A 24,049-nucleotide genomic window follows, 5' to 3' on the forward strand; every position below is an offset into this window, starting at 1 on the left:
CAGCCGCGGCTCGGGGCGGTAACGGCGATCGCGCCCGCCTCGGCCCTTCGGAGCCCGTTCCGCTGCAGCCGCCGGCCATCGCAGGGGAGGCGGGGGCGGGGAAGGGTAGGGGCCTTGCTTTGGGTCCAGGGCGCCTGATCCAGGGGCCTTCACCGCGGGGAGCGAGGGGCCTTTTGGGAAAAAAGGGTGGGAACGCGGGGCGGTGGTTGCACCGATGGTCTCAAGGCAGGCTTGCGTCTTGGAAGTCGGAGGTGTCACCCAGCAGGAGCTGGTGATGACGGACACCGCCACGAAACCCCCGAACGTTGCTGCCTCTCCTTTCACAACTCATTATTCAGGGCTTTGTCTCCCCTGCCACTGCCTGTGGCCAGGTTCAGGTCTGGGCTGTCTGACCTTGGATGGGTCACGCAGCCCAAGTCCCTCTCCTGCCCTGTGTAACATCATCGACGACAGAGCCACCTCGTCGAGGGGCTGCTGCAAGAAGCAGAAGAGACCTAGCCCGGTGGTACACGCCTGTCGTACCAGACTGGGGAGGCTGAGGCAGGAGGGCTGCTTGAAATTCCCGACCAGCCTGGGCTACATACTGAGCCCTTACCTTAAAAAAAGAAGGAAAATGAAAGAAAAAGGGATTATATAAGGACCTAGCTCACTGTCACTAGGTGGAGGTTGTTCCCATCACTTGTCCCAAGTGGGCTTTGTGTGCCTCTTCCCCAGTCAGAGATGGGAAAAGAACGGCCCCGTCCTTCCTCACCACCCTTGGCCGGAGTTCCCGTCCTACCCTTCTGATCCTCGGTGCTGTTCTGTGTGTTGGTTCCGCTGTGGTCCAGCAGCCTCTGAAAGCAGCACTGCTTCGTCACAGTGCGTGCCAGCACATTCCCAGGAAAGGGGTCTCGGGCTGCAGCGGGCAGTTGCAGCGCCCCATGGAAGAGCAGCCAACAGTCCTCTGATGTGACGTCCTGGGCTGTGGGTCCCGCCCCGCTGCCTTTCAGGTTTAGTGAGCGCACCAGCTCGTTCTCATTGTCTCCTCTCTCTCTGCAGCGCAGAGAAGCATGGCCGCAAGGCGGATCGCGCAGGAGACTTTGGACGCTGTGTTACAAGAGAAAGCAAAAAGATTCCATGCAGACCCTAGCGGTGAGGCCATAGGTGAAACTGTTGCGTTTCAAGCCCAAGGTAAGTTTAAGTGGATTCTGAAGAGAGAGAGTGCCTAGGGGCTGGACAGGATTTCAGCACCTGGACAGATACCTAACTTCGGGAATCCTTGTGTGCTGTGTTCTTCTCATGCACCTGCGAGCTCCAGCAGTGTGCAGAGGGCAGGGCTGCCACGCCCTGGAGCCACTCCCACAAAGCCTGGCTGTGAATCCCTGTGACCCACTCAGGAGGCTCCTGAGGTTGCGTCCTACTTGGACAAAAGAAAAGAGCATGGCGGGGTGGCTCAGAGCATTGCTCACGGTCCCTGTAGCCTCTAAAGAAGCCTTCTAAAGTCAGTCTCTGGGCATCGTCCTGCCTAGGTGTCAGGACTCGCCAGCTCCTTCTTGGGTCATCGTCACAGCTCCCCTCAGATCTGCCCTTTCCTTAGCGGCCCCGCAGGTCTGCTAGTAGTGCCGCCCTCGCTGGGCCCCTCCCTGCCTGGGCTCTTGGGGCTCCCATCGTGGGATGAGCGTACATCCATCCCCCCATGAGTGTAGATGCAGCCATTTACCAGCTGTGTGTGCAAGAGGGCACGCAGAGGCAACCTGCGGAGCTGCTGAGAGCAGGTCCTCCTGAGAACGCTCACTGGCATTTTGGCACTGTCAGCGGGAGCAAGTGCTGCCCACTGGGGGGCAAGAGAGCACAGAGGGCTGCGCTCCTGCCTCGGGCATTCAGTTTCAGGGCCTCTTGGGGCGCTCCCCTGTCCCAGACATGTGTGCCCCATCCTTTCCTTCTGCCCTGGCGGGTTGCCTAGGACAGAGGGTGCCTCCCACTGGGTGAGTCCACATGAGTCTCAGAGGGGGTGTAATAAATGCACCTTCCCCCTGGAGAAACTGAGGCATGGCGATGTCTCTAGATTCCAAGCTTTCTGTCGCTCAGGGCCGGGGGCGGGCGAGGGTAGAACGAGTGCATAGCATGGAGCGACAGCCTCTCTCCAGCGAGTAGTGCACAGAAGGTTGTTTCTATAGAGTGGAGCAGTTAGACAGCACAGGGGGGAAGGTCTCCTCAGCTTCCTCCTGTGCCCCACGGTTCCCCAGCCTATGCTAGCTTTGCGTCCTGCACTTCGTTCATTTATTTTTTCATATCAGCTCTTTACTTGCTTATAAAACCTAAAAGTGCCATAAATAAAAACTTGTATGAACTAAAATGTAGATATGAAAGTCTGCCACAGAACTTCACTTCATTTAGTGTCATGTTTGCATCGTTGTAATGCTTGAGTTTTTGCATATGAAGGTATAGCTCTTCCTTCTTTATCGAGGGGCTTGAGCCACAGCCAATATCTCTTCTTGTGACAGGATCTTGCTAGGCTGGCTTAGAACTCGAGGCAGTCTGCCTGCCTCAGCCTCCCAAGTCCTGGGATTACAGGTGTGTGCCACCACTCCTGGCTTTGCTGTGCACAGTATTATGGGGTGACCTGTAACTCTGTACATAGCCCAGGCTGGCCTCAAACTCAACAATCTTCCTGCCTCAGCCTCCTGACAGCTAGGATTACAGCCGCAGGCCTGGCGATGTCTTAGTTACCTCAAAAGAGCAAGCAGGGGACTGGGGATATAGCTCAGTGGCATAAGCGCCTGCCTGGCATGCGCAAGGTCGTGAGTTCAATCCCTGGTACCGCAAAAAAAAAAAAAAAAGAGAGAGAACAAACGGTAGCCTGGGATATAGCTCAGTAGCATAAGCGCCTGCCAGGCAAGTACAAAGTCCTGAGTTCGAATCCTAGTACTAAAAAAAGAACAAGTGGTGAGGTGAGGGCCGGAACCCTAGCAGGATGCTGGCTGCGTCTAGAGTGTCTATGTCACAAGGCTGCACAGTCCCAATGTGTTCCCTGTCACTGCTCCGCTGTGACCTTTGCCCCATTCTCATAACCAGAGCACCGAAAGACACCCGGCACCCAGCTGCCACCCTTGACTCATACCCTCTGCCCGGACCCCTGTGCCTCATCATTGGATGCCTTCCTGGAGCCCCGTGACCCACTCTCCCCGTGCGCAGCCAGTGAGGTCCTCCTGCCCAGCTCTCGGTGGCTCTGTCGCACCTGGAGCGCATCTGCGGCCTTTGCCAGGCTCAGTAGGGTCCCTTTCCCCACTGTGTTGCGGCAGGTCCTGTCGGAGCGTGGCCCCAGCTGGGCTGCCTTGTAGAAAGGAGGCCCAGGCCCATGTCTGGTCAGGGCCTCCTGGATTAGATGAGGTGTCCAGGACGAAGGTCCCCGGCAAGTCCAGGCCTCCTGCCACGTTGCCCGTCATCCCCACCATGCTCTTCTGGCCACGTCAGCCCCGCTGGCCTTGGCACAGGGCTTGCCCGCTCTGTCCAGGCAGTTTCTTCCTGTCACCACATCACCTGGCTCCTTGCGCTGGACCACACTGCTGCCCTCCAGGACCACCTGGCTGCAGATGGCGCCCCTGCTTGGGTCCCTCCTGCTTCACATCATCTCAGTGTTTGCTAGCCCTGACCCATGTCTGTTTAGGGTTGGCGCCTTCAGCTGCAGGGCCCGCAAAACTCACCTTTCCCTGACCAGCGTCAGGGCCTCAGGCTGCTGGCGCACCGAAGCCGCTCAGTAAGGACTCTGTAAACACATGGGCTTGGTTTTACACAATGCCTTGGCTTTTTGTGGCCTCTCAGCCTATTACTACCTCCTAGCCATCCCTCTGGTGTTTTTGTTTTTTTCTGCTAGCTCGTAGCATCTGCCTGAAAACCTGGAAATTGAGAAAGATACCCCATGAGACCCACCTAGGCCCGCTGTCCCGCATGTCAGAGTCTGCCCTGTCCCCAGCTTCGTACAGAGCTGCTTTCCGTGTGAAGCGGCAGCTGCAGATACGCCCCCCTTGCACCAGGACACGGAAGTGGCTCCTGTTGAGGCCCAGCGGCCTCTCGGTGCGGCTGGCGTATCTCGTGCCTTCCCTCCTCCCTGCTGCATTCTAGTTTGCATCTCCAGAGCGAGTTGATTGGCCCTGAAGATCTGTAATTTCGGCCAGTTTGGGGGTCAGCTCCTCTGCTGTGGCTTCGCCAGCTGTGACCTGTGCAGTGGCAGCCCACTGGCACTGTGTGTGGGGACTCCTGGGAGTCGAGCATGGGCAACCAGTTGTGAAGAGCTGCAAGTTCAGCTGGGCATGTTGGTGCACTTCTGTAATCCAGGAGTCCCGAAGGCTGAAGCAGGAGGATCACAAGTTTGAGCCCATCCTAGGCAACTTAGTGGCTTACGGAGGCTCTGTCTCAGAGAACAGAAAGGGCTTGCAGCGCAGCACAAAGGCTGTTGGGTTTGCTCCCCAGCACCACACGCTCAGACACGCAAAGAGACAGCCAGCTTGTGTGGGAACCGAGCACGCATCCCTTGGTGTAAAGCCCATCCCTGTAGAGGGTGGGGAGAGGGCTGAGGACAAGCAGGGTTTGGGGGCTGTTGGCAGTGGCTGGAGCGCCTGTGAACGAGGCTGAGTTTGTCTATGGGGCTGCCCCTGCCCAGTGTCGCTGGGTGGTCATTGGAGATGTGACCCTGGTTCACCCAGGTCTTTGTTTTTATAAGGATGCTTGTCCTTGGGGAGGGAGGCCCTGACGCGCGTGCCTGAAAGCTGTGTGCACTGTGCGTCCCGAGCCCTCGGGGTGGCTTCTCACGGCCCGCACTGTACATGGCACTGAATAGCTGTGGAACTGTCTCGCAGGGAGCAACAGCAAAACGCCCTGCACATGCTCCCTGTTGAGCCAGGTTCTCCCATCTGTGCTCACTGGCCGCATGGGGGCTGCAGCCGCAGAGCCAGGAGCCAGCTGTGCCCAGCCAGTGTCTGAGTGACACCTCGCACACTCTGACGCCATCGACACTCTGATCTGTCAGGAAGCACTTCCACCCCGGCTCTAACTGCCTGTGTGTCGCTTTCTGGGTCTTATGTTTCAGATCTCTTGAGGACAGTCCCGAGGGCCAGAGCAGAGATGTTTGGCGATGCTCATGGGGACAGCAGATTCGCCCTGGGTGGATCTGTGGCGCACTCCCGAGACTCCAGCAGAGAAGCCCTGCGGGGTGACGCGTTCCCAGGACCCTCTTTCCGGTCGAGCAGCGCTTCCATCAGTGACGACAGTTACTTTCGCAAGGAGGGCAGCCGGGATCAGGAATTTGCCCACTCTGACTCTCGTGAGCAGGCCCTTGGCCACCGGAAGTTGGGACATTTCCATTCTCAGGACTGGAAAGTGGCTCTCCGTGGCTCTTGGGAGCAGGACATGGGCCATCCGGTGTCTCAAGAGTCCTCTTGGGCTCAGGAGTTTGGTCTGAGTCCTTCCGCCGCGCTGGGAGACCTGGGCTCCTCCAGGCGGCTAGAGAAAGAGCATGCAGAGAAGGAGGGTCGGGAGTATGACGTGGACCATCCAGGAGAGGCTGACCCCGTGCCCAGGGCCAGTGGCCAGGGCCAGCCCCGGGCCCGCACTCTCAGCGTGGACCAGGAAGGTGGCCTTCTGGGAAAGGGGGACACGCAGGGCCTGCTGACGGCCAAAGCTGGTGTTGGGAAGCTTGCCACGCTGAGAAACGTGACCACGGTGAAGGTGCCCGCTCTGAATCGTGTTACCCCCAAAACTCAGGGCACTAGCCAGGCCCAGAAAAGCACCCCAAGTGCTGATGTGTCCCTGAGGACAAACCCCGGGGTGGAAGACCTCCAGTTCCCTACCCCAAAGATCCCTCTGGGGCTCGACCTGAAGAACATCCGGTTCCCTAGGAGAAAGATGAGCTTTGACATCATAGACAAGGCTGATGTCTTCTCCAGGTTTGGGATCGAGATCATCAAGTGGGCTGGCTTCCACACCATCAAAGACGACGTGAAGTTCTCCCAGCTTTTCCAGACTCTCTTTGAGCTCGAAACTGAAACATGTGCTAAGATGCTCGCCTCCTTTAAGTGCTCCTTAAAACCAGAGCACAGAGATTTTTGCTTTTTTACTATCAAATTTTTAAAGCACTCTGCTTTGAAAACCCCCCGAGTTGATAATGAGTTTTTAAACATGCTTTTAGACAAAGGTGCTGTGAAGACCAAAAACTGCTTCTTTGAAGTCATCAAGCCCTTCGACAAGTACATCATGCGGCTGCAGGACCGCCTGCTGAAGAGCGTCACGCCCCTGCTCATGGCCTGCAACGCCTACGAGCTCAGCGTCAAGCTGAAGACCCTCACCAGCCCCCTGGACCTGGCCCTGGCCCTCGAGACCACCAACTCCCTGTGCCGGAAGTCGCTGGCACTCTTGGGGCAGACCTTCTCCTTGGCCTCCTCCTTCCGGCAAGAGAAAATCCTAGAAGCCGTCGGCCTCCAAGACATAGCCCCCTCGCCAGCCTCGTTTCCCAACTTCGAGGACTCCACCTTGTTCGGGAGAGAGTACATCGACCACCTGAAGGCCTGGCTGGTGGCTAGCGGGTGTCCCCTGCGGGTGAAGCGGCCGGGTCTAGAGCCGGCACGAGAGGAGGACAAGGCGGCCCTGCCTGTGAAACCTGAGATCCATGCCAGGCCTCTGAGCGATGGTAAGGCCAACACCGGAAGTTCTTGTGTGTCCTGGCGTGCTTTTCCTATGTGGGTGACGTCTCCCCACAGACGTTCTCCCATCACCTATAACCAGTCGAGGTTGAACACTTGCCCTTCCTCTTGCAAACGGTGTGAGGGCTCCTCTGTCCCCTACAGAACCCTTTGGCAGTGTCGTGGGGAACTGTGGCTCTCACCAGGGAAACCCACGTGGGTTTGGCCGCTTTGCCCTGTGCATTTCATCAGGTGGTCAAGGTTGAGAGCCCTCGTTCCAGTGGCCTCCCTGCACCCCAGGTAGTGGTAGGAGGAAGGAAAACCCCTGGACACCATTTCTGAGGTGACCCCAGTCTCCAGGGAAGGGAGGTCGGGAGAGCCAGGCGCACCTGTGCTGGATTCTGGGGCAGGCAGGCGAGGCCCGGTCTGCCTGGGAGGCCGCGGTGCGGGAATGAGTGGTCTTGGGGGCGTGAGCTGGTTGGGGCGTGGGCTCCCCTTCCTTTCCGCAGTGCGATGCGCCTGCGACCGGCAGGTAGCCGTGTGTGCTGGCAGCACCTGGTCGCTGGCTTCCTCCCACACCTGGCCGCCCCCGAGGTCACGCGCACACGGCGCACCCACATCCCTCACTCCTGCAGCCTCCGCCCGTACCTCATTTATCCCAGAACCACCCCCCGTCCCCCACCGCCCACCCTCAGAGCCCAGGGCCAGACCAAGTAGCAAAGGGGGGACGACGGGGGTGGACGGGACAGGTCCTTCCGGAGCCAGGTCAAGGCCGTGTGGGCCCGTCCCCTCCCCCCACTCCATTGCGTCGGAGGGGGGCACAGTGTTTGTAGGTGCTGTCACAGTGCCTAGGTGTCCTGAAGCTGTGGGGTGCTGGGCTCTGCAGTGCTGGCTGCACTGGGACACCGACCCCTCCTGAGCAGCTCCTGCTGTCCCTTGACGGTAGCCCAGGCACACCTCTGCACATCCTTGGCCTCGGCTGTGTCCGTGTCCTGGGCCAGTGCCACCAGGGCCCGAGTCCCAGGGGCCCCACTACTCCATCCATTCCTGCGGAAATTCCGGGGTGACGCCTGTAGTGCATGTACTGGTTAGTGCCCTCAGTTTTTAGCTGCTGCTGCTTTTTTATTTTTTTGTACCAGGAATCAAACTCATGACCTGAGGCTTGCTAGGCAAGCACTTATACCGCTGAGTTATATCCCCGGCCCCGGTTTTTAGCTTCTTAATTGTCCCTTCTAAGGAACGGGGCTGCCACCCCTCTCCTGAATGTGGTCTCCTCCTAGCCCCTGCTGTCAACCCTGGCGGGAGGTGACCACGTTTGCTGCAGTCTCCACATCTCATCGCCTTCTGACTTTGAACTTCAGGTTCTTTTGTAAAATCATAGAAAAAAAGTGGCTCTGCAAAACGAGAGGCGTTAAAGGAGAAAATGCATCTCACAGAGGAGACGGCTCGTAGCAGCTGGGCAGTTGCAGGGTGACCCGCTCTGTGCAGGGCGTGCCCGTGCTTCAGCTGAGCCCGAGGCCAGCGGCTCTGAGGAGTCCCACCCAGCACTCGTGAGGCCCTGGACTTTGAACAGAACAAAACGCACTTGGCGCCATCACCTTTTTAAAAATTAATTGGGGTGGGCTGGGGATTTAGCTCAGCGGCAGAGCGCCTGCCTGGCAAGCGCAAGGTCGTGAGTTCGGTTCCTGGTACTGGAGAAAAACCAAGGGAAAAAAAAAAAATTAATTGGCTTTTTTCTTTATAAATTTTCAGATTATAAGATGTTGTTTCTTAAAGATTAAAGCACAAAGAAAATTGAATCTTTCATAAATGTACCACCTATAGAAGACCTGTTGTTCGTTTGTTTTGAGACAGGGTCTTGCTGTGTAGTCCTCCCTTGTCTTGAACTTAACTGTTCAGTCCAGGCTGGCTTCAAACTCATGGCAATGCTCCTACTTCAGTCTCCCGAGTGCTGGATTGTAGGCATGCACTACTGCTCCAAGCTCTGTATCTATTTCTGTACCTTCTTTTTTTTAAGACAGAGTCTCACTGTGTAGTTCAGGCTGGCCTTAAACTCACGGTAATCTTCCCACCTCAGCCTCCTGAGTGCTGGGATTACAGGTGTGTACCACCATGCCAAGCTATTTCTGTACATTTTCTTCCCACCTTTGTAGTGAGAAGCATAAGCTAAAACCTTTTTATTTATCTATTTTGTGGCACTGCGGGGAGCAGGGCCTCACGCATGCCGGGCGAGTGCTCGCCCCTGAGCTGCTCCCCAGTCCTAGGAACCTAGGGCGAGTGTTTTCTCCCCAGATCTTTATTTCTGCCGTAGTAGTGGGAACACTCCCGTCATGGAGCGAGGATGTTGGTTGTGGTTCTCCGTGGGTTCGGTGCCAGGCTGCTAATGCACTGTCCACCGTATTTCTCAGAAAGCCACTCTGTGTTCCAGCAGTCCCACAGCGAGCGGACTACAGGGTGGTGGACACCATCGACCAGCTTGTCACGCGTGTTGTGGAAGGCACCCTGTCTCCGAGGGAGAGAGCGGCTCTCAAGGAGGACCCTGCTTACTGGTAGGTCTGTGGCCGCCGCCCACCGAGCCCTCTGCGTGCTCCCGTAGCACTCTGTGTCTAGCAGCGGGGTCGTCCGGTGGGAAGAGGAGCTGGCAGGGACGTTGCCCTGGACTCCAGGCGCTGGCTCTACTGCAGCTTGCCGCGGGGCTCGCTCTCTCCAGGCTGAGCCCCAAGCGCCAGTGTGCCGTGGGGGACGTGGAGCTGCGCGTGCTGAAGCAGCCAGCAGGAGGAGGCAGCGCGGTGGGTGCTGAGATTCGCCACACTGCCGTCCTTTCCCTTGCTGCCCCTTTCTGGCTGTAGAACAGCACTTCCTCATTCGGTTTGTGCGGTACTCAGGTATTGGAGAACGTGAAGAGCAGCAGGAAGGTAGGGGTGGCCTGCCTGTGTGCCCGACACCCCAGTGTTTCCATGCACCAGTGGCTCTTGGCTTTCAGTGGGGTTATGTTCCAGTAAATTCAGTGGAAGCCGAAAATAGCACAATTTAAAAGATGGTTTTAGGCTGGGTGTGGGGGTACACGCCTGTAATCCCAGTACTTGGGAGGCTGAGGCAGGAGGATCATTGCGAGTTCGAGACCAGCCTGGGCTACAAAGTGAGCTCAAGGGCTGGGGATTTAGCTCAGCGGCACAGCGCCTGCCTGGCAAGCACAAGGTTGTGAGTTCAATTCCCGGTACTGGAAAAAAAAAAAAAAAAAGACAATGTAAGGCAAAGTGAGCTCAAGGCCAGCCTGAACTGCATAGCGAGACCCTGTCTCAAAAAGACAAAAAATAAATAAATAATTGAAAGATGTTTTTAGGCCAGGTGTGGTAGTACACACCTGTAATCCCAGCTACTTGGGAGGCTGAGGCAGGAGGATGGCCACCGAGTGACGTGTCGGTACTCCATATCCAAAGAGAAAAGGCCCGTGGGTATAGTTGAATGCAGAGGCTCCAGGTCAGTCCCCAGGACTGAGAAGCAGCTATGATTCAAGTCCATTCAAGTCCCTGATCTCGGGTCGTGTGAGAGAGTAAGGTGGAGCAGAGCCGAGCCCTGTGGATGGGGGCGTCAGGATGTAGAAGGCCAGGTGACCTCCCGTGACTGACCCGGTTGGTGATTGGAGCGCAGGCCGCAGGCACACGCCCACCCACAGCCAGAGCCCAGCAGAAGCCTCAGCCGAGTACAGCGTGTGGGGCAGAGCGGCAGGGGAGGGCACAGAACCTCGGCAGTGGACAGTGAGGATGGATTGGAGACCTGTGAGGAAGCCGAGCTCCTGGAGAGCAAGCAGAGGAGACCCCGGGAGATGGAGCTGCTCGGAGACTCGGTCTTGTCAGAACAGATGAAATGAGCAGCCTCCGGGGGAGAGGGCGTTGCACCCGGGAAACCCGAACTGGTGGTCATGAGAAAGAGCCCTCGTAGGTCTCGTAAGGGAGAACCGAAGCCTTGGACTTAAAATCCCGTCTCTGCCGAGAGACCGCAAGGAGCTGACCCTGGGCGTCCGTCACCTGTGCTCCTGCGCACGGCCTTGCCTGGAAACAAGGCGAGTTCACCAGAGAGACAAATCGGCTGAACTTGTGGGGCCGCGTGCGGATGTCGTCAGCAGAAGCGTCCCCTGGACTGGGGAAGGCGGAGCCTCTGCCAGGCTGCAGCCTGGCCACACCCCTGAGCCCACGGCGCCCGGTGCAGGGGAGTGGGATGCACGCACTTCCTACCAGCATCCCAGGCCTCTTTCTTGCTGGCTCCCGGTCACCAGCACAGGGGACTGGTGTCCAGCGCTGCCCCGCCCCGTCCCCAGACCATGCCACCGCAGACCCGCATGTGACACCTCACCCCTCACCTCACACTTGGTCATCTCGGCTGCCCCGGAACGCCCGACCCGGCGTGCAGGCCGCTCAGAGCTGTTACACATGGAGAGTGCACGCGTTTGGCACAGGCGCGGGCCCTCAGTGGAGCGTTACTGACCTGTGATGTGGTGAGTCTGAGGGACAGAAGCGGCGTGTGTTCAGGAGAAGCTGTTCTTCAGATTCGGGCGGGGTGTTAAAAGATGGCTCTTTCTGTGTTGCCTGGGCAGGCCGTGAACTCCTGGGCTCTAGCGACACTCTTGCCTCAACCTTCTGAGTAGCTGGGCCACAGGGGGCGCCCTACTGAGTCTGTCTCGAAATGTTTTTATTTTGGTTCGCATTGGTTGGGGTTCTCTAGCAGAACAGAGTCCGCGGGAAATCTGAGTGTGATTGCACGAGTGATGTGGAGAGCAGCTCACAGCATTGGAGCAGGAAAGCTGGCAGTGGCCCGGGGAGCGGGGGACGCAGGAGCCACTCCACACAGGGCAGAGGGACCAGGATGCGTGACAGTCTCGGGAGGCCCGGGAGCGCGCTGCGGAGACACCAGGGCGATGCCGTCGGCAGAGCACACTTCCATGTGGGCACACTTCCTCCCGCCTCTTGCTCCACGCGGGCTTTGAGCCTCCTGGTTGGCACCGTCCTGCCCCTCGGTGCTGGTGAACTTGTCAGTCATCCACAGGCATCCCCAGAACTCACTAGCTCCCCGCAAGTGCACGCGCCCAGCTAAGCGACACAGGGGCGCACTAAGTTGCCCAGGCTGGCCTCGAACCTGTGAGCCTCCTCCCTCAGCCTCCTGAGTAACTGGAGCACAGGTGCGCACCGTGGTGCTGGCTCCCTGCGAAACTCGAGTGCAGGGGGACCAGACTGAACTGAGGAACGGTCTAGGAGGACGCGGCCGGGAGGAGCTTGCGCGCCTCAGAGGCGACAGCATTTGGGAGAAAGCACGGCGTGAAGTGCGCTGTTAGGAATGAGGGAGAGGAGCTTGGGCGGACACGGTGGCGGCTGTGCACGGATTCCAGGCAGGAGAGGCTGGAGGGGAGCAGCCGCCGAGGGCGTGGGAGGTGCTGCCCGGCCGGCACAGGCTCAGCGACTGTCCTCCCCTCCCACCCTCCCCCTTCTCACTCATGCTGAGAGGAGCCCAGGTAGTGCCCACCTCGGCCGCACCCGCTCACCCTCTCGTGTCCACCCATCCCCGTCACTCTGCCTGGCCACAGGATCCCACAGCGGGCGCCCAAGCCCCTGTTGGTCCTCGTGTAGGTCTGGTCACCCCTGCTCCAGCGCTGACTCTGACCGGGCCATTGGCAGAGCATCCTGTGTACGTGCCACGAGCCGGTCTCAGTGAGCCTGGGATGGTCCCACGTCCCCAGGGTGACTGGGCTGTGTCACAAGGGCCCGTGAGCTGCTTGTCCCTTGAAGGCGGGAGTCTGATCAGTGGTCCTGTGGTCACCATGGGCAGGGCAGGTGTCCTAGGCCCTGCTCTGGTCCTCGAGAAGCACCCAGAGCCAGCGGAGGGCAGAGGAGCTGCCTTAGGAAGGGCTCGGCGCTGTGCACACACCTTTAGTCCCAGCACTGGGGGAGGCTGAGGCAGGAGGACCACAAGTTCCAGCCCAGCCTGGGCAATAAAAAAGAGCTGGAAGTGAGGCTCCATAGTGGGCACTGGCCTGGCTGGGCCTCAGCTCTCCCGCACATGGGGGTGGGAGTGGGGTTGTGGAGGGGCGTGCGCAGCCACGGCTGGGCAACACTGGCCCACACGTGCCCTCTGCCCGCCTTGCCCAGGTTCCTGGCAGACGAGAACAGCCTGGAGCACAAATACTACAAGCTGAAGCTGGCCGAGGTGCAGCGCGGGACCCAGGCCCCCGCGGGCGCCGAATGGAAACCGGCCCCGGCTGAGTGCGCCGTGCGGGCCATGCTGTATGCGCGCGCTGTGCAGAGTCTCAAGCGGAGGCTGCTCCCAGGCCAGCGGCGGCGGCTGCTCCGCACTCAGGGCCTGCGCGGCTGGAAGGCCAGGCGCGCCACCACAGGGACCCAGACGCTGCTGTCCTCAGGCACCAGGCTGAAGCCCCTCAGCCGGCAGCCTAAGCTTCCCCCACCGGAGGGGAACTGTGCTGCGAAGGACTGCCTGCCGGACCCCGCCGGAGCCCCTCCTGGGGACACCAGCCCAGGCACCTCCGGCCCGGCCCCCAAGTCCCCCAAGCCTTCAGGAGCGGATGCTGCTGCCAAAACCCGGGGGACCTCCTCCCCCTGCGAGCCTGCCCATGACGGTGGGTACTCGCCCCCTTCTCCAGGGCGCACCCCTGGGACTGGGCGGCTAGGGAGGTGGCTGGTGGCAGGCAGCCCCTCTTAGGGCAGGGCTGGCACGTTCTGCCTGGAGTGCCCGGGGCCCTGCTCCATGGTGCTCCAGACCATTCCAGAAAGCCGAGTGGCGTTGAGAGGACCTGTGCTCGTCCTCTGAGCTTTGATTGTTGCTTTGTGTGACGCCGGGGTAGAATGCAGAGCTGTGTGTGCTCAGCAGGCGCTCATCAGCGAGCTGCACCCCAGCCCTGCTGGAAGATTTTCCATCTGCAGAGGCCGCAGCCCTGCCCTGCCCTCCCTGGGCAGCCTCTGTCCCTGCACTGCCCCCTCCTGGCTGCAGTGTTACTCGTTTGCTGCCCCACAGAGCTGCAGCTAATGTGGCACTGTGTGTTATGTCCTGCTTGCTGTGCAACCCCCTTGCTGTGTGGCCAGCCGCCCTCCCATGCTACACCTGGGCCGCCTTGCAGTGCTGGTGGCCCAGGTGGCGTCAGGTGTGGTCCCCTGATAAGGGCACACTCAGGAGCATACAATTCAAGGAGGGGACCAGAGTCCCTGCTCCTGGGCCAGCTTCAGAGCCCCAGGGCTCGGGGAGGGTCCCAAGCTCCAGAGCAATGACAGATGCTGTGTTTTGTAGTTGACGCGAAGACCATGGAGACTGCAGAGAAACTGGCCAGATTCGTCGCTCAGGTGGGACCAGAGATCGAGCAGTTCAGCATAGAGAACAGCACGGACAACCCCGACCTGTGGTGCGTACCCGCCATGCAGCCTGGGAGTGCGCAGGGCCACTTCGTGCCCTTGCCTGCACTCACGTGGCGATGTCAGGGTGCCACAGCCGGGCCTGCACTTTGAGTGGGAGGGGAAGCACTTGTTCCAGGGGCCCGGGCGGGACCGGGGAAAGCTCCCTGGAGGACGCCAGGTCTGCACCTACGGACAGGAGGGGTGAGAGCATGCAGCACGCATGGTGGCGGTCCCCGTCCCCCCAGGCTGCACAGTAGGCACTTCTGCTTAGGGATGGCATGTGCCCTTCGAGCCCTCAGGTGGGTCAGCTCAGTGCCACCTAGCCTGGTGGTGGCAGGCACAGGCTGGCGCACGGAGTGTTTCTCAACACTCCTAGTGGGTGATCTGAACCAGAACCAAGAACACAGCCCTGTTCACGGCAGCTCGGGAGACGCTCAGGAGCTGTCCCCCAGGGAGTGTCAGGTCTCTGCGGAGAGACAGCTCCTGTCAGAAGTCTAACCCTAACTGTTCCTTGGAGCAAGCCAATAGAAATAGTAGCACAATTATCTTAACTATTTGGGGTATATATATATATATTTTTTCCTTCCCTCTTTCTTTTCTGCTTTCCCTCATCCAAGTTGTTCATTCTTTTTTTTTTTTTTCCCCCGGTGTCAGGAATCGAACTCACCACCTCACGCTTGCCAGGCAGGCGCTGTGCCGCTGAGCTATGTCCCCAGCCCCTGTTCTTTCCTTTTGAGCCGTTTCTTTTCCTTTCACAATGTCTGTTGTACCTTTTAGATTTTATGTACTCTTTCCGGTTCTTAAAATACGGTGTTTATACATGCGGGTCTCATTTATTTCACTTACGAATATGGTCTCTAGTTGCACCTATTTACCTACAAAAGGTTTATCGTTCTTTATAGCTAAGTAATACTCCATTGTATATAAACACATCTTTTTTATCCATTCCTTGGTTGATGGGCATTTGGGTTGTTTCCAAGATTTAGCTATGACAAATGGTGCTGCTGTAAACACGGGTGCACATATATCGCTGTGGTATACTGTTTTCAGCTTTTCTGGGAAAATACCCAGAAGGGGAATAGATGGGTCGAATGGGACCTCTAAAACTTTTTTGGGGGAATCTGCACACTGATTGCCACAGTAGTTGCACCGGTCTACACTCTCATCAGCAGTGGAGAAGGTACTTAGATTTAATTTTAAGGCTTTTTCTTTTCTTTGTCTTCTTTACTATTTTGTTTTTGTTTTTTGTGGGGTTTTTGTCTCTTTTTTTGAGACAGGGCCTCACTATGTAGTTCAGGCTGGCCTTGCGCTCACTTTCTAGCCAGGGCTGGCCTTGAACTCCCAGCGATCCTCTTGGCTCAGCCTCCCGAGTGCTGGGATAACAGGCGTGTGCTACCACGCCCGGCTGTCCTCTTTCCATTTAAACATAGCATTCATACGGTTCTAGTAAAAAATCACAAAAGATTTTCAGCACTCAGGAGGCTGAGGCAAGAGAGTGGCCATGAGTTCAAGACCCGCCTGGGATACCCTATCTCAAAACAAACACAAAAACCACAAAAGGTGAGCTCCGAGAAGCGAGCAGCATCATTCTCGTGTGTAGGCCTCCACTCGGCACACTCAGGTCTCACGCCTGCAGTTGCTCCCTCCTGTTCTCCCGTTTCATGGGGGTGGTACCGAGGCTGGAACTCAGGGCCTTCGTACTGAGCTGCATCCTGACCCCCCTGTTATTTGCTATTCTGGGACTGCGTCTCTTAAGCTCCCCAGGCTGGCCTCAGACTTGCTGCCCTCTTACTTGGGCCTCCTGGGTAGCCGGGGCCTCTCGGCACACGCTGAGCCTTGTCTGTGCGTTTGCTGCCCAGAGCTTGGTGGGACCAGACCTGTGGGGGCCACGGCAAGCACTCTCCACTGGGCCGGCCCCAGCCCCACATTTCTTTGTCTTGGCCATGATCTCACCTGGGCTTGGCTTTGTGTTTTCCTGGTGCTCATGAGCACTCATCTCGGATGCAGCTGCGTTCATTCCCCACCACTCTGCTCCTCCTCGAGACCTTCGCTTGCAGCGTGTTTGCAGGGCGGCAGCGTTTCCTGTCGTCGCCCCACCTGGATATTGCCTTGTACATTTCTTCGAACTCACATGAGATGTACGGCAGGTGTGGGGACACAGGCCTGCACTCCCAGCACTCTGGATGCCTGAGGAGGACGCCCCGTCTGAGCCATGAATGACTTAGTGACGCCCTATCTCGAAGTAAAAGTGAAAAGGATGCCGCGCTGCCTAGAGCGTGTGATGTCCGACTTGCCCCTTGCCGTGCTGCAGGGAGCCGGTGCGCTCTCGTAGAAGCGGATGTTTTCTACTTAGGTCCTTTACCTGTGCGGAGCGCAGGGCGCAGGGCGAGCAGAGCGGTGCAGCTGCCCCGCGCGCCAGCACCACAGCCTCTGGGGTGTGCGGTGTGGTCCGGCTCTGGCTTCTCCGGAGGCCTGCGTGCCCACCGCCCCCTCACGGCGCCTCGGTGCCTGTGTCCGCACTGCCCTGCTGACCCGCGTGTCTCCATCTGTGTCCCAGGTTTCTCCACGACCAGAACAGCTCCGCTTTCAAATTCTACCGAAAGAAAGTGCTGGAACTGTGCCCCTCCATCCGTTTCACATCGTCTCCTCTCACCCTGCCCGGCGGCAGTGGCAGCCAAAGTGGGGACTCTCAGGAGAGCCCCCGAGGCCCCGGAGAAGGGGCGGGGGAGCAGCAGGAACAGGGCCCTGCACAGGAGACGGAGCTGGGGAGCCCCGAGGTGATGGAGGAGGAGGGCGACGAGGATGAGGAGGACGAGGAGGGGGCAGAGGGGGCCACTGCCCATGGAGCCCCCAGGCCAGGAGCGAGGGCCGCCCAGGCAGGGGCTGCTGAGGGCCACGCCCCCACCGATGGCCTCGCTGGAGAGAGTACCGAGGACGGCACACCCGCAGCTCCGGGCCTGTCCCAGGCCGCTGTGGGCACCTGCTTCCCCCGGAAAAGGATGAGCAGCAAATCACTGAAAGTTGGCATGATCCCAGCCCCCAAGCGGGTGTGCCTCATCCAGGAGCCCCAAGGTGGGTACAGACTCCTGCCGGAGGCCTGGAGACCTGGGCTGGAAGATACCAGAATGGCCAGTGTGGTGGCACGGCACGGGAGTCTGTGGTCCAGTGGGCGTTGTGCGCATGGGCTGGGGTTTATGCCCCGCACCCCAAGAAGGCTGAGCACGGCTCCCTGCGCTCTGGCTCAGCCTGGCCCAGCCTTGGGCTGTGACTTGGAGCCTCAGTGCAGACCCGCGTGTCTGTGGTCGGGGGCTGGCCCGGCACTGATGGGTCCTCCCCAGGTTGCCCCCAGCTTGCCACAAGCCGCCAGCACCTCTGCAGGCACCCGGGCCCGCAGGGCACAGCCTTTCCTGCTCTGCCACCTTCTGTGTCCCCACCAGGCTGGGCTCTCGTTCCTGCTTCCAGCCCTGCTACTGGCCACAGGCAGCTGCACGCAGCTGGCAGCTGTGGCCGTGGGTGACCATGCCCTTCCCAGGCAACGGTGCCTATGTCTGCGCTGCACAGCGCCTCCCTCCTTTCCAGCCCTCGCAGGCAGCAGACGGGCAGTGCCTGTTGCTGCCTCCAGGGGACCCAGGGACCTGGGCGTTCCCTGTTGTGGACGCTGTTGGTCCTTGTGGTGTGAAGAGCGGAAACCGCCCCAGAGCGCAGTAGTAACGACGGCGCGGTGCCGTGCCGCGGGCTTCCCCTGGAAGGCCAGGGGCCCGGTTCTCGGCAGCAGGCAGTCCGCCCCATCTGGACGGGCAGTGTCGCATGGAGTTCATCACTGAACCACACACTTGCGCCCCCTTCCCCAAGGAGCAGGCTCTTCAGTCACAGGGACCTTGGTCGGGTGGCTGTCTATGGCTGGACTGTCCTCAGTGGGCCCTGGGCAATGGGGACCCAGCCTCTGCGCCCACTCCCTGGGCACCTCCATCCCAGGCAGCGCCTTCTCTTCCCCCAGGGAGGCAGGAGGGTGCGTGGGTGTGTATGTGTGTCTCTCTGTCTTGCAGTCCACGAGCCCGTCCGCATCGCCTATGACAGGCCTCGGGGACGCCCCATTTCCAAAAAGAAGGTGAGCCCCACCGTCCGCAGGCATCGCTCAGGCTGCATGTGGTCACAACTGTGTTCTGAAGGACAGTGCCAGCTACCTGTGCGTCACCTGTAGTCGTATTCTAAAGCCAGCTGTGGGGTGCCTGCCTGTAGTGCCACTAGCTGCCCCAGAGGCTGAGGCAGGAGGATCGCTTGACAGCCTGGGCAACATGTCCAGTCCTGGACAAAAGCTATAGTCGGATCTCACCTTCAGACATTCATGGGCAGAATGCAACAGAGGCTGCCCTTGGGACACGTTTCCCTGTGGTGCTGGGGTTGGAGCCCCAGGCCTCACGCCTGTTCAGCAGACACTCACTTCCTATCTTATTTCCTTTTTCTTTTATCTTTTTGAGACAGGGTTTCCCTAAGTGGCCTAGCCGGGCCTCAGACCTGTGACCCTCTTGCCCTGGCCTCCCAGTAGCTGGGATCATGGTGTGCATCAGTCACCCCTCTGAGGGGCTTTATAAGTTCGCTCCTGCTCAGGAGGGGCGGGAGGTGGGTGTGGTGAGCTCCAATGCGCCAGGGAGGGCGAGGCGGGGCACTGCGCTCAGGCCCTGGGAAGCAGAGCAGCTCGGCGTGAGTGAGGAAGGCAGGGCGGGGCACTGACCACCCCTGGGGGGCTGGGGGGGCGCCTGGGAGGGTCCGGGCAGGTGACACCCATGCAGGCCTGCAGAGGTGCTGAGGGCACACCCTGGCAGAAGCCTGGGCGTAGACCAGCAGGGGCCTGCTGGGCAGGTATGGAGTGACTGGGCGGGGATGCTGGGCAGGAGCCACAGCAGAGCTCAGTGCCACGGCCTCTTTCCCTTTCTGGCTGTTTTGCGACAAGATTTCACTTTGTAGTTCAAGCTGCCCTCAAACCCTGCGTGCCCCAGGCGCATGACGATTTTCCTGCCTCAGCTTCTCCAGTGCTGGCATTACAGGCGTATGCCGCTGTGCCTGGCTTTGGCATGGGTCTTCCTGCCACGAAGGAGGCCCCTGGGCTCCCCGTACCCCTGATGCTGAGCAAGCTGACGTAACCGGGCCCTGTCTTCACAGAAGCCCAAGGACCTGGACTTCGCCCAGCAGAAGCTGACGGACAAGAACGTGGGCTTCCAGATGCTGCAGAAGATGGGCTGGAAGGAGGGCCGCGGCCTGGGCTCCTGTGGCAAAGGCATCCGCGAGCCCGTCAGCCTGTATGTGGCGAGGTGGCGCCTTCCTGTGGATGTGGCTGCGTGGTGCAGCACCCGCCACTCCGCAGGCCTGGGACCGCTGTGGTTGGGGGACCTGGCAATCTGGCCACGCCACTCGTGGGCCTCAGAGCCAGAGGGTGCTTTTGGGCCGTCGCAGCAGCCGCGCCAGAGCTGGGGGCCTGAGGCTCCACTCAGCGGTGGGGGTTGAGGTGCCACTGGGTGGTGCCCGCAGAGCCGGGCTCGGGCTGGGACCTGGACTCCTGTGGGTGGTGGGGTGCCCGCCTCCCCGGCCCAGAGCGTGGCTTTCCCTTGGGATATCTGTTCTGCGTGTCCTTGCTGGCTCACTGACCCCACTTCCTCGGCAGGGGCACCGCCTCAGAGGGGGCGGGCCTGGGCGCCGATGGCCCCGAGCAGAAGGAGGACACATTTGACGTCTTCCGCCAGCGGATGATGCAGATGTACAGACACAAGCGGGCCAACAAATAGGTACGTGAGGACCGCGCCGGGGTGCCGCGACGTCTGCTGCCACTTTGACAGTCTTGCTCCTCCACAACATCAGATGCTATCCCAAAAAATAAAATCGAGGCAGAGGATCTCGCTCAGCGGGGCAGCGTCTGCCTGGCAAGCGTAAGGTCCTGAGTTCGATTCCCAGTACCCGACCCCCAGAATAATAAATAAAACCAAAGCCAAGCGTGGTGGTGCACACCTGTAATCCCAGCACTTGGGAGGCTGAGGCAGGAAGATGGCCACAGGTTCGAGGCCAGCCCAGGTTACACAGCAAGACTCCATCTCAAAAAGATATTAATGGGCTGGGGATTTAGCTCCGCAGCACAGCGTCTGCCTGGCAGGCACAAGGTTGTGAGTTCCATTCCTGGTACAGGCAAAAAACAAACCAAAACAAAGCTAAATTGCCTCATCCTGTGAGGGAAATGGAGTCTCTGGACTCGACCGTGCCCCATTCCCGGCCTTCCTGTGGTCGTAGCGGCGCCCAGCCCACACTGAGGTGGCCTCTGAGCCAGCCCGAGGACTTGCCTGACCACCAGCGGCTCCTGGCTACCTCCCGTGGGACCAGGGTGCCTCCAGCCCCTCTCCCAGTCAAGTCGTCTCACTGGTGACAGCCAGCTGCCCACCCAGGAGAGGACACAGATCCCAAGGCCACCCCGCCGCAGCTTCTGGCCGCTGTGGGCCCAGGAGCCCCGCCCCGCACTCTTCTGTGCTTCCCGCCCGAGGAGACCCGCGGGCCCAAGCCCTGCACCCCACCGCTGCCCAGGCTCTGCGGACCGGCGCCCGCCCCTTCCTCAGCCACCACGGCCTGTCCTCGCTCCCAGCGCTGGGCTCGGTGCCCCCCCTCGTCTCTGTCTTGGTTCCTCTCTAAAGGTGGCGTGGCCACCGGAGGCATTGCGGGCGTGCACAGCCACATTCCCGGCCGGGGCCCCGCCGAGGGACAGCGCTCCGGGGAGCGCCCTGTGAGCAGAGGGGACACGGCCGTGGCCGCAGGTCACCGCCGCCTCTTCAGACTCAGCGGGGACACCGCCCTGCTCCCACGGCCGTGAGCTGAGGTCTCCACTGCACGGCGCTAGCCTTTTTGAATGTCTTGTTAGTATCAGCGCCTCCACAAACACCCCGGGAGACTGCCGGGAGTTCGGTGGCAGCGGCAGAGGCGCGCCGTCCTGGCGGGGAGCTACCGCGCAGGAGCCCGCCCGAGCGGGGAGAGCAGGCGGCCCGCGGCGCTCCTTGCAAGGCTCGGCCGCTTCCTGCGGGGAGCGCGGCAGGAGTTGCTGGGAGTGCGCTGCGTTGCTCGCCTGTGATCCCAGTGTTTAGCGGCTGAGGCAGAAGGACAGCTGCGAGTTCAAGGCCAGCGTGCACTATGTAGCAAGACTCAAAAAGGAGAAAAAGGAGAAGCCATTCTGTGCGGAGCAGGAAGGCGGCTCGGGGTGGCCCCTCAGCTGGTTGCCGATCCCAGAGCGCCCAAACCCGGAGCACTTGCATCCCGCCGGCACCCGGGCTGGGGACAGCCGCTACGGTGTTGCGTGGAGCTGCATGAGGAGGCCCAGCTCACGGGCTGCGGCCTCGCTTCTTTGAGACTGCAGCCACCTGCGGGCTGCTGTGACCTCCTCCTGCGGGTGCAGCGCTGGGCCCTGCTTGCTTCCCGTCCCGCTCCTGAGCTCAGCGCAGCCTGGGAAGAGCCCGCTTTCGGGCGGGAATGTGAAGGCCGGCCGTCTGAAGGCGTCTGCGCACCTTCCCCGCCCCAGCAGCTCCCGTGTGGGCCTCCGAGACCCCGCGGGCATCGTCCTGCTCTCTGCGTTCATAGCTGTCCAGCAGACTAGCCAGCGCAGCGGCACACACCTGTCCCTCCAGCCCTGGGGCCCGAGGCGCAGGGTGGGAAGTGCCCGCCCAGGCCCGGCGGCTTGGTGGCTCAGAGACGCTCTCTCGCAGTGAGAAGGACAAGGCACCAGCTCGGCGCGCAGCGGGTTCCATCCCAGCTGCACTTGGCCCTGGCCATGCAGCGTGGCAGCCCCGGGGGCAGGCTCAGGGCAGCGGGCCCTTGTCAGGTCTCCTTCTTGCCCCATCCCTGCGGGCAGGGAGTGCTGGGCGCAGGCGGGCTGTGTACACGCGGCCTGTCCCAAATCACAGTGTCGTTTCTGTCCTTCCTGTTGCAGGGTCCCCGCAAGGACGACGGGCATCCGACAGCGCTGTGCTGCCACCCCGGGTGTGATTGTCCCTGCCTTGTCTCCGTCCCTGGGACCCCATAGGGAATGTTAGTGATTTGATCCTCGGTAAAACCTAGAAGACGTCTGTGATGTTACCAAAAGGAAGTTTTGTTTTCTAGGACTAAGAGTTGTGAGTGTTGTCGATCATTAGCAGTTGCAATAAATGTAGAGGAAACCTGACGGTTGTGGTCCCCGCCAGTACCGCCGCTCCCGCGCCCACCCTGCGGGTCCTCGTGCCGCGGGACACCGGGGGCTGGTAGGGAGCCGGGGTCGGACCTGCGCCCCCACTGCTCACCCCAAGCACCGAGCCAGTGGCGCACAGCCACGTAACTGCCAGCCGCCCCGTGGCCCTACAGGTGAGGGCAGAGGGTACAGCAGGGACAGGGACGAAGCTGGTGAGGAAGGTCGCCGTGGGCAGGGGAGAGGGCAGTCACGGACACGCGGGACTGGGGAGCCTTAGCTCACCGCGGGGCCAGCGTCCGCCGTCCCTCCGCCTGGGGCAGTGCTGGTGCTGCTTGTGAGCCCTGGCCCAGAGGCGGGCAGGGGACAGCGCTGGGGGAGGTGAGGGGCGCGGAAGGGGTCTCAGCGAGCGTGGGCCTCAGACGGTTCCCCGCGGAGGGAAGGGTGGCCCCGGGAGCCTGGCTGTGCCGCAGGGGTGGTCGCCGCCGTGGCCGTCAGTCACGCACATGCACACGGGCGCGCAGGGGCACGCTCTGAACAGCGCAGTGTGCCCGGGCGGAGGCACGCGGTGGCACACGACTGCGACCCCGGCGCTGGGCGGGCCGAGGCGGGAGGGGCAGCGCGTGGGCTGGGGTGTAGCCTGGCGCTTCCTGGGCCCAACCAACCCCCAGCGCTGCAGAACAGCGAGACAGACGCGGGCTGGCGCGGGCTCCTACGCATCCCCGAGAAGGAAAGCGCGGGGCCGGGCCCGCCTGCTGCTCGGTTTTAGTTTTTACTTGGTAAGTGGACACCTGGCTGAAATCAAAAGGTGTCACAGCATGTTCTGGGGACAGACGACAACCCCTTTTCAAAGGTGGTGTGCACGGTGACGACTGAGGGGACAGCCATGTTTCAGAGAGAGCCCTGAATACGGGAGCGACACTTCTCCCTACATTCTGCTTGGTCGACTCAAGGTTTCTCTGAGAAAGCCATATGGGGTCTGGGGTGTGGCTGTGCGGGCTCATCTCCAGCCCCGAGAAGAAAGGAGGGCGACGACGAGGCCACAGGCCGGGTACGGCGGCGCACGCCTGTCATCCCAGCTTTGGAGGCTGAGGTAGGAGGATCTCTGTGAGTCCGAGGCCAGCCTGGACTACACAGCAAGACCCTGTCTCAAAAAACAACAAAAAAGGAAGGCACAAGTGGCCCCAGGGCCTGTAGCACAGACCCTGAGCTGTGACGAGTCTTCGGGCTGTGGCCAGCCTCTCTCGACTCTAGTCCTCGAACCCTGTGGAAGCCAGCCCATTCCCCAGTGGGGAAACAGACCGGGGCCATCCGCACATGGGTCCCCTCTGTGTGCACCAGCCTGCGTGCGTGCACACCTGTCCGTGCACGGAAACTCCCACCTCGCACATGCTGCCGGCCACCGGTGCCCAAGCCCAGCGCCTGCTCCTGCTCCTGAGAACCTTCACTCAGGAACTGCAGGGGTCCCCGGGGGGAGCCCCACAAGCTGAGCATGCCCGGCGGGTCAGGCTCCAGAGACTGTTTGTGGTTTTGTTTTGTTTTGCAGTGCTGGGGTGGAACCCAGGGCCTTGTTCATGCTAGGTAAGTGCTCTACCCTTGAGCTCTCTCCTCAGCTGTTTATTTTAATTTATTGATTTACATTTATAGTACTAGAGATTGAACCCAGGGTGCCTTAGCACTTCGCTGCATTCCCAACCATGGTTTTATTTTTTATTTATTTTTTATTTTATTTTTTTTGTAGGAAACACATAATAATAAACATGGATCCATTTATGAAATAGGATAGGAACAATACAAACATTAGAGAGTTATGGATA

At 60.1% G+C, this 24,049-nt stretch overlaps 1 protein-coding gene across 1 annotated transcript; it reads left to right on the plus strand.

Annotated features, from left to right (window-relative positions):
* Window positions 1-1,038: 1,038 nt before the first annotated feature.
* Sugp2 (SURP and G patch domain containing 2) lies at window positions 1,039-22,232 on the plus strand (the record flags this gene model as incomplete). The annotated part of the gene is given in 10 exon segments (XM_013507220.1): window positions 1,039-1,170; window positions 5,066-6,661; window positions 9,082-9,202; window positions 12,794-13,278; window positions 13,944-14,055; window positions 16,605-17,119; window positions 18,094-18,155; window positions 19,208-19,344; window positions 19,707-19,827; window positions 22,002-22,232. Coding segments are annotated over 9 exon segments (3,270 nt in total). The 3' UTR covers window positions 22,002-22,232.
* Window positions 22,233-24,049: the final 1,817 nt, after the last annotated feature.

Source organism: Chinchilla lanigera, unplaced genomic scaffold, assembly GCF_000276665.1.
Source record: "Chinchilla lanigera isolate Chin_1 unplaced genomic scaffold, ChiLan1.0 scaffold00123, whole genome shotgun sequence".
NCBI lineage: Eukaryota > Metazoa > Chordata > Mammalia > Rodentia > Chinchillidae > Chinchilla > Chinchilla lanigera.